This window comes from Pygoscelis adeliae, unplaced genomic scaffold (assembly GCF_000699105.1).
Source record: "Pygoscelis adeliae isolate BGI_AS28 unplaced genomic scaffold, ASM69910v1 Scaffold139, whole genome shotgun sequence".
In the NCBI taxonomy this organism is placed as follows: Eukaryota; Metazoa; Chordata; class Aves; order Sphenisciformes; family Spheniscidae; genus Pygoscelis; species Pygoscelis adeliae.
In genome coordinates this window covers 1,502,461-1,512,222 of record NW_008825613.1, presented here as the reverse complement: position 1 = coordinate 1,512,222, position 9,762 = coordinate 1,502,461, and the positions used below count along the sequence as shown (strand labels likewise).

The window sequence follows — 9,762 nt, the reverse complement described above, 5'->3', positions numbered from 1 at the left end:
TTCCTGCTTTTAATTTTAATGCAGGCATTGCACTACCCACCCAGGATTGCAGTCCGCGTCCTCTGCTAATTACAGCAATAGTCTTGCGTGCTGATAACGTTACGCTTTGAAATAATCACTGCGTGTGCTTCTTTCCAGATTCACCACGGCGACTCTGGTGGTATCACTGGCTTTGCTGGGCACTCAGCATGGTTGGGATGTTCTGCATCCTCCTTGCTCATGACCACTACACTGTGGACGTAGTGGTGGCTTACTACATCACTACAAGACTTTTCTGGTGGTATCACACAATGGCCAACCAGCAAGTGAGTTTCTCCCAGTCTTTGGATCCGTGTGACTCTGCTTGCCGTAGCGAGGTAGTGGGCAAATATCCACACTTTGCCTTGAGCTTTTCTGCAGGAGTAGGAGTGGACTCACCTGTGTCTTGTGGAGCATCCCTTACTTCCCCCCTCACATTGGGTTTGCAGGAAAGAAAGAGGCGTCATCGGTTGGGTTCATCTTGTGCCTTGACCGCAAAAATATCTGAAGGTCTACCCACAGGCAGGCAGGCCTCTCTGCTTCCGCTGTGTAACTTCAATTTTTTAAGTCCTTCTGAATTTGGGCCAGTTGGCCAGTTTTGTGATAGCAGAGCGAAGCATTTAGATGTGGTGGGGTTTTTTTGCCTTGGGTTTTTGTTTTTGTTGAAGCCAACTGGATTTTCCTTGTATTATGTGGCTTGTGCCCTTTAGTTAGATGACAGGTCTATTGAAGCATAGTATGAGGCCTCACTAAAGATGAACCAGTTTTTCAAAGTGTTTCCAAGTGGCAGTAAGTTCCCCTGACCAAGGAAAATGTTTTCCTTTTGGAGGGTAGTGCAGCAGAGAACAGGCTGCTCCTGTCCTAAGGAGAAGTGTCTGGGAAGGCATGAAAAACAGGATGATGAGGGAAACACTGAGAACGAGGAGCTGCTTAGGAGGAGACACAGCGCTTGATGGGAGAGGGCAAAGCATGGTTTGTAATACTCAACCAGAGAGCAGTGGTAAATGATTCAAAGGTCGAATGAAGAAGTCTAAATGAGGTCTCATGTCATTCTCGTTGTTCTTGCTTTTCTGCCAGTGAACTAGATCAATAAGAGATGAACTTACAATGCTGAGGAATGTGAGAGAAAATGAGCAAGTCTGTTATCCGTGGGAAAGACCTAGTGAGTTAAGAGAAACTTAGTCTTAGGTCTGTAACAGCAAATTGGTGTCCAGATATTTTCTGTGCAATGTGGAGAAAGGTATTTTGCTTATCTGTTGCATATGACTCCAGTTAATTCTGTTTAAGAAAGACCTAGTATGATGATAGGAAATTAGTTAATATTGTGATGGTACAGATTTTTAGATCATATCAAGGTCTTCTAGCTACCATGTCATGTTATTGCAGTGGTTTTGATGCTACTTGAAGCAATACATGACAGTCAAGCCCTGTGGTATGTTTTTACCACCAAATGCCTGATTGCAAAGAATGCAGTTTGATGTTCAGTCAGTTTGGAACCACTGTGTTTGATAGCAGTCTGTGCCCAGACTTCGTAACTCCTGTCATACAGCACCAGGCTGACTTCCACACTTTGAATTTGCTCCTGGGCTCTGTCAAAAAAAGTGCTGAGTGGCTGTGCTTCCAAGCTGGAAGCTACTGAAGTCAGGATTGCCTTGAGTACTAATGTGGACTTGCTTCAGAAAAGCCTTTTGCCTTACTGTATGGAAATGTACCTGTTTTGCTGCATGATGTGACTCAGAAGATGGCTCAACATTGCTTCCCTAAGCTGCTGAGATGTCAGGAAATGCTGATCCCTGGATCCTTACCTGAGCACGCATTTGTGTGCTAGTCTCTCCTTCCTGGTGCTGCTCCATGTGCAGAGGGCTGTGACTTTTGTCTGACCTGAAAATTAAAGCCCGCTAGGGCTAAAGTGGATTTATTTTGCATGGCAGTTTTTGACATGGAAAGAAAGCTTAGCATACAAGCCCTGTACTTGCATGTTCCAGTGGGCTGATACAATGCTTCCCTGCTCTGGTGTTGAAAACGTGCAGCAGGATAGTTGTATAACTCCCTTGGTGCCTGCCCACTCCTTGTGTCTCAGCTGTGGTTTGCTCATGGCTAGGAGAAGCAAAAGGCTGGGTGGGGGCGGTTTGAGAGCATGTGGAGGGCAGGGTAGGGTTTGTTACCTCCTCCAGATGGGTTGAAGCCTGCCTTGCTCATTCCTCTGTAGGCACCCAGCCAGGCTCCAAAACGATTCTTGAGCTACATGTAATTTCAGAGATACTTACGGCAACAGCTGTGCTTTTGGGTTGGTTTTTTTCATTCCCAAAGGAGAGGATCATTCCCAAAGAGACTGATATTTTGGGCCATTCATTCTTTTCCTATGGGACCACTGAACAGCTGAGGTCTTGGAAACGAGGGTGAGCCTCAGTTGGGAGCAACATCTGGTGTGCGCAGGGAGACTATGGAAAAGTAGCTTGGGTCTTCTTGATCTTTGTCCATGCAGATCTGTTTGGGAGGTGTTTCGAGATATCAAGGCATTTTTGGAAGCAGCTGTAAGCAAGACGCCACTGATGAACGGTAGCAAGTGATGCGCAATGAAGTCGTGCAAGTACATGACGTGCTCTTTTGTAATTCTCTTTTTTCTGATTATCTTCGTGCAGGTGCTAAAAGAAGCTTCCCAAACTAACCTCCTTGCAAGGGTCTGGTGGTACAAGCCCTTCCAGTACTTTGAAAAGAATGTCCAAGGAATTGTACCTCGCTCCTACCACTGGCCCTTCCCCTGGCCGGTGCTGCACCGGGGCAGGCAGGTGAAATACAGCCGCCTGGTGAATGACACATAACAGCGTGTCGATGGACCAAATGGGGGGGAAAGGACCTGTCCCAAGTGCTAAGAACTCCATATGAGAAGATGCCATAAAAAAATCAACCGCTCCCTAACCCTTTCTTTTAACAGTTCCCTTGACTTAACCTATTCAGTTACCTGGTAAGCACTGTGATCTTTTTTTCTCTCCAAAGGATCTGCGTTGGACAACAATAAAGAAAATTTAACTTATCATGCACTGTTATACATTTCTTGTTAATAGATTTGGGATTTACATTTACCCATCACCATGTTCCTTTGTATATGATGCGACAGCATAAATGAAAGCTTTTATATCATAAGTTCTGGTCTTTCCAGTCATGTCTGGGAATAAAGCATATTATTTTCTTGGGAAAACATACTTTTCATATCTCTTGCCCCAAAGATTGGGCTGTAAGCCATTTTCTAGCAAATGACTATGTGAAGGTTTCTAAATACCTGCCTTGGGTAAAATCGAGAAATCTTTCTACCTGTTGCACCACGCTACAAATAAGATGATAGACACAGGAAGGTTTGGTAATCTTGATTTTGTAGAATCTGCAGTGACTGTGTCAAAAAGTGCAAAAAAAAAAAAGAAAAAAAAAAGAAGAAAAAAAAGTTGTAAAGTGATTTTCTAAGTATTTCCTAACTTTATTTTTCAAAATGTGTATGAAGATTAAATTTAAAAAGATTTTTACATGTCAGAGAATAGAGAGTTAAAATTTAAAGAAAATGCTTCTTGGGAGAGAGAGATTTGTCTATGTTTCTAGTGCCTTTCTTGTCTTGATTGTATGGTCAGTAGGCAGTCTTAAATGTTTTTATTTAAAATTAAGTATTCCATGAAAGCAGAATTATATATACTGTATAATTACTAATTTTTGCATTTATAGCTAAATCAAACTGGAAATTTGCTTATAATGTTGAAATTGCCATGTGTAGGAAAAAAAAACCAAATAAAAAGGGTCCGATCTTGCTCACACATTGTGGGCAGGTCAAACTAAAAAGTATCACTTTATTGTCTACTTGGTAGCTGTATTTTAAAAAGAAAAACAGCCATGAATTCCTGTTTTTTAAGAATTTTACAAATGATCACTGAGTGAACTATGAAGGGTTTCTCCATCCCGTATTGAAATGTTGTTGAAAAACAACAAAGATAATCTATTTCTTTAAAATATTTGTGCAGAAACTGCATGTAATTATAAGTTTCACTCCTACCATACATACTGTATGTTTGGGGAAGTATTCTATCCTAAACTTGCCAATGTGCAGAACAAAATAGTTTTTTTTAAAGAATGAAGAAGAGAAAATATATATATAAATATATATATATCCATTCTGTATTTTACGTGAAGCAGAGTTATCTTCTGTAGGGTTTTTGTGTATTCACAAGGTGATATTTGTATTGTAAAACAACAACGGTGAAGGAAAATAAAAAGGCTTTTGAAAAATGTAGTTTCCTTTATCTTTTTAATATTAAGTTTAAATTTAAAGCTGGGTTTATTCTTCCAAACCTTGCCTTTAATTTTATGTGTTATTGCACTGTAGGCCATCAAATTTGGACTGTATGGAAACTGCATTGATTTCGAATTGCTGTTCGTGTTGGGCAAAACAGTGCCTTATCTGAAATAAATGCTATGCAATAGATTCTGATCGTGCGGGAGCCAGGAGCGGATGGGAGAAGCCTTCCTGGGAGCCATCACCAGGGCTTGAAAAATCTACCCCAAAACTGCTGGGACGGAGCGCATTGCAGGGTAAACATCCATGACCCCAGGATCTATCAGTCCTGTCACTTTAACGACAAAAAAAAAAAGTGAAATTTCTGTGAGTATGTGGTGGTGAAAGTGTAATTTCTTTCTTCTTTTCTTTTTTTTTCGGGATGGTTTATCTCTACTTCTCTGCCCTGTTCCTCAGCCTTGGCCAAAAACTTCCTTGAAGAATTGATGGGGTGTTACTTCTGCTGCTTTGCCTCGCTGTTGCTTGGGATGCTAAACAAGACTAACCCGTTTCTTACCAGTTCTCTTTCTCCCTGGGAGGGAGGGGATTCTTCACGCCCCATGCTTCTTGGCAAAACCCTTTGCAACAGCATTTGCAGAGCTGCCTGTGAATTTTAGGAATCAGCTCTGCATGCTTTACATGCATTCAATTCACGGTATTATCTTTGCGACTATGTGGTTGAAAGCTGATTTTTACAAAAAGCAACCCCCCCCCCCCCCCCGAGATGATTGCTTGAGAGAATTCACGCTCCCAGATGTAAATGAACGAGTAGATTTTTCAAGACCTGGCATCATGCACATCAAAACCATTGACATAAGTAAATGTATGGATATATGCACATGACATTAAATGGAATCTGCTGAATTCTGCATTGTAGTGTCTGACTTACTGCATGGATCTTGCTGAACATGGTTTCATTTTTTTCACAGCAGAGCTGTGCTTTGGCAAAGCATGCTGTCTTGAGAAGTAAGTCTGGGCAAGCAGGGACATGGAGCTCAGCAGTGTGGCGTTGCTCTGGGTGCTGCCTAGTCTGGAGGAGGGGACCAAGGGAATAGATAAAGGACAAAATTGTTGTGCATCAGTGTTAACTCTAGACTGTGGTGCTTGTGCTGCCGTGTTCTCCTTCCCTGTGAGTATCTGCTTGGCAGCACCGGCTTTTTAAGATGGGTGATGGCTTGTGATGGCACTAACGCTGCGGGGATCGGTGCGTGGAGTACAACCACTCATTGTTTAGCATTGTGCTAATGATTGGGGATCCTACATTTCCCACCATCGAGCACTTCAGCTGCATTTCCCCCACACCACTCAGGTATGGCAACATCTACGGTGATTCTTCGGCCTTCGCTTTCTGGAGAAGCGTAGCCAAGGAGTGAGAGTGGTCTCCTGGAGACTTTGAACACCCATGCTTGCCTTTTGAACTTTGTATTTCTGGGGTGAGATCCTTGGGCAACTTTGAGGGGCAATCCTATTCCCAACTAGGGGCTGAACCACCACGTACATCATCCTCCTGCCCTGGAGCATTGGTGCATGGGTGCACTGTGTGCATCTACCTTGGGTAGTGAAGCTTGTGCTGCTCGGGCGCACGTGGACCTTTACCATTGGTCCCCATCAGAGAGGTGAGCACAGCAAACTCATGCCAGTGTGGAGCAAGAAGTCAGTAAAAGAGCTGAAACCTGGTGGTGTGCTGCCTTGATGGAAGCAAACGGAGCTAAGGGCTCTTCCCACATTGTGCCAGTAAAACCATCTTCTCTTGACTTGTAATTGAACATGGAGTTGTTTAGTTTGAGGGCATGTGTAGGAGGACAGACAGGAGCCTGGTTTGTGTGTCGAGAGGTAAACCTTAACATGTTGTCCAGTGCAGGTTCCAGGAGGCTGAAATTTGAACGAGGGATCTCCATCAGAAAAGGCTGGAAAAGGACAGCTTAAGGTGGAGAAGGACCTGGCAATTGTCTGAGTCCTGGACAAACAGAAACCAAGGTCTTTGCCAGGAGGGTGGACTTTGATGGCTGAGATCCGTCTCGATTTAGTTTTTAGTCCTTCCAGGTGGGGAAAGTTTTAAAACCCTTAAAATACAGGGATAGGAGGTTTTTGAGGAGCACAAGCCAAGCAAGGGCGCAATGATCCCTTTGCTTTTCTGTACTCTGAAAAGAGCAATTAACCCCCATCAACCTCCCCCCTCCTGCTTTTATTCAGGGGGCAGCTCAGTAGCTTATCCTTCTTCTGGTGCTGGGGTATCAGTGCACTCCCCGAAGACAAGCCACCACGAGTTCCTGTTTTGGCAACTTTTTTCCCATCCAATTCAGCAGATATTGGCAGCAAATATTTGCCAGAAGGATTTATGGCTTCTTTATGACCACTTGATAAGGACTCCTTGCACAGCCAGGCAATGAACCCTTTGCGTCATGCAGCATGGTGTTCCCATGCATCTCCTCTGTAACCTGGCAGGAATACACGTTCCTTGTAGAAAATTAACATCTATTTTCCAGCACTGGTGCATCCTTAATGTCATTTCTGCCACTGGTTATCTGTGTGTGCTGTAGGCTTGGCAGGGAATGCTGGTGAGCACCAGGATTTGGGCACGAGACCCTCTGCACATCCATTCTGCAGCCTTGTTTAAATAAATAAGGACATCTCTAGCGAGGTTTGGGAGTAGGTGGGAATCGCCCGACTTGACTGCAGGCGGTTTTCAGCAGCATCATCTCAGCCCTGGTGGTTACTCTTGCTGGCAGACGGTTGGCGTGTAGGCACGGGTGGGCACACAGTTCATTTTCTGCCCAGTTTTTGCCCAGAAAAAGCCAGCAGGAGTTAGCTTGGGAAGGATTTGCCCAATTCTGCATTGTTGTTTCTCAGTCTCCAGGCACAGAGGGTAAGAAGGGTTTCCCAGTCTTGTGCCAGAGCTCTTCTGCTTTGCACGTGCTGCTTGAGCCTTCCTCAGAGCAATGCTTTCCCTGTGCTCTCCCGCATCCCAGGTAAGGGCCGTGCCCATGGGGCTGCTGCTGTGTGTGTTTGAGCAAAACATCCATCCAAGGCCCAGGAGCAACTCCAATAAACGCTGTTTTGGGTACAAATGAAGATGTTGTCACTAAAGTGTTTGTTTTCCAACAAATGCTTCCAAATGCATCTAGCCGCCTTGCGATCTTGTTGCAGGTTAGTGAAGGGGGAATGGGTTAGCTTGGGGGAATGCGCTTCGGCCAGGAGACGATGGGCTGAAGCCAAAAATGGCTGCTGTAGGGTTTATCCTGATGTCTCCTACACTCCTAAGCTCTGAAAGTGCTGCCAGCTTAGACTTTGAAATCTCTTAACCAGTTTTGCTCTCAAAAGACCTCTGTCAAAACAAGGATGTCTTCCTTGATCACCCCTCTCTGATGACAGGGATTATCCTCCAGGTAGTGCCATGGGGTCCGGTTGCTCTGGAGTTGGTCCCATCCCCTTTAACATGATGGGGATAACTTGCTGCAAGAGCTTTCCCGCAGGGTACCTTCACCCGCTGGAAGTGTCAAAGCAATTCATCCAAGCCCCACTTTTGCCCACTGTTGTGGTTTAACTCCAGTTGACAACTAAGCACCACACAGCCACTCGTTCACTCCCCCCGCAGTGGGGTGGGGTGAGATAAGAACAGTTTAATACTTGAAATATAATAATAATAATAATAAAAATAATAAATTGTAACGAAAAGAGAGAGAGGGGAACAAAACCCAGGGGAAAAAAAAATCAAGTGATGCAACTGCTCACCACCTGCCAACTGACACCCAGCCAGTCCCTGAGCAGCGGTTGCTGCTCCCTGGCAACTCCCCCAGCTTATATACTGAGCATGACGTCACATGGTATGGAATATCCCTTTGGCCAGTTTGGGTCAGCTGTCCTGGCTGTGCCCCCTCCCAGCTTCTTGTGCACCTCCTCACGGGCTTGGCATGAGAAAAGTCCTTGACTTAGTATAAAGACTGCTTAGCAACAACTAAAACATCGGTGTGTTATCATCAACATTATTCTCATCCTAAATCCAAAACACAGCACTGTACCAGCTACTAGGAAGAAAATTAACTCTACCCCAGCTGAAACCAGGACACCCACGTAATGCTTTAACGCATCTCCATCCCCGGGCTTTGCAAAGCAGCCGCAGAGCCAAAGGGTCTCTCCTTTGGACCTATTTATGATGCTCTGGGTGACTTTTGGCTGATGTACTCCCTAACTCGACTAATAATTGCTTCCGCTTGGGCTTAACTGCTGGTTGCCTGTGGCTGCAGCACACACCAATCACAGCATAGTGTTATCATAACTGCTGATTTTCATTTTCCCTGGGAGAAAGATACACTGCCAGACAAGTTATTTGAGCAACCCTTTGTTCCAGGTTAATCTTGGTTCATCTCAGCTTCTTGCAGGCGGAGCAGGTTGGGCACAATGAGTCTGAGTGCAGAACAGGGATTTGTATTCACCACCCGGCAGGGTGGTTTTGGCTCAGGCAGCCCTCTGCTGGGTCAGCCAGCCTTGGCTTTCCCTCCAAGGTAATTTTTTTTTCTTTTCCACTTAATATTTTATATGCTTAAAGGAAAGCGGAGTGGGCAAGGAGCTCAGGATGTTATCTGTTTCTCTGCACTGATGTCTCCCCCTTGGCTAGAAGATGCAGCTCCGTACCTTCCAGCAGTGGGAGATACTCTGGTTTATAATTTTTTAGCCCTTGAGTGTACTTCCACGCATTGCCTGCATTTTGACAAAGTGATTGAAACATACCTTCCCATTTCATCTGGCAGCCAGATTACTTTTTTTTTGGTTAAATCTGAAATTACCTTTTTGGCAGAGATTTTGATACTTGCTCCAGTGCCCTCCTTGTCATTTGGTTTGTGCTGCTGTTCAGGAAAATGAAAATGTGACGCTTTTCCACGTCTGTTCATTTCTACCCCCTGTTCATCCCATGGAAGGGACGACCTGCCTGTGCCTTGTCACGTGACCTCTTCATGATGTCGTTCTGCACTTTAGCTCGTGGGAAACCTCAGCCAGGCTAGGGGGACAGTAAGGAGGATGCTTCAGTTGGGAAAGCAGTAACGTTATGTATGAGACAGGGAACGCGTGTTTGGCCTTTTGCTGCTGCTTCAAATGATTGATGGCAAAATATTTTCCATTTGTGGTGAAGCTTTAACCCATTTGTATTTAATCTGTAGATAGATTTAAGGCACATGATCTGGGGAATTTTTGGGTGTTCCCATGTCTGAACATCAATCGAGTATTAGACAGCAGCAAAAAATTGCCAGGACTTGGTTGTGCAGAAGGGCAGGAGGGTCCTTGCTTGTACCGCACCCCAGGACAACATTTTGATAATGTCTGGTAGATATACCTTCAGTTCAGCTATCCCTCAGTGATCTGTGTGTGACTTTGGAGTTCAGAAAGCATAATCGTTCCAGTTTTGCTACCTTTGCAAAAGCCCTTCCTCAGCT

The 9,762-nt window shown here is 44.7% G+C and overlaps 1 protein-coding gene across 1 annotated transcript in view; it reads left to right on the top strand.

Moving 5' to 3' along the window:
• Positions 1 to 4,287, top strand: part of SGMS1 (sphingomyelin synthase 1) — a 36,928-nt gene extending 32,641 nt beyond the window's left edge. Inside the window, exons 5-6 of the mRNA XM_009332765.1 lie at positions 139 to 305; positions 2,661 to 4,287. Of these exons, the coding sequence (XP_009331040.1) occupies positions 139 to 305; positions 2,661 to 2,840 (347 nt within the window). The 3' untranslated portion in view covers positions 2,841 to 4,287. The remainder of the gene's footprint in view (positions 1 to 138; positions 306 to 2,660) is intronic.
• The last annotated feature ends 5,475 nt before the right edge of the window (positions 4,288 to 9,762 follow it).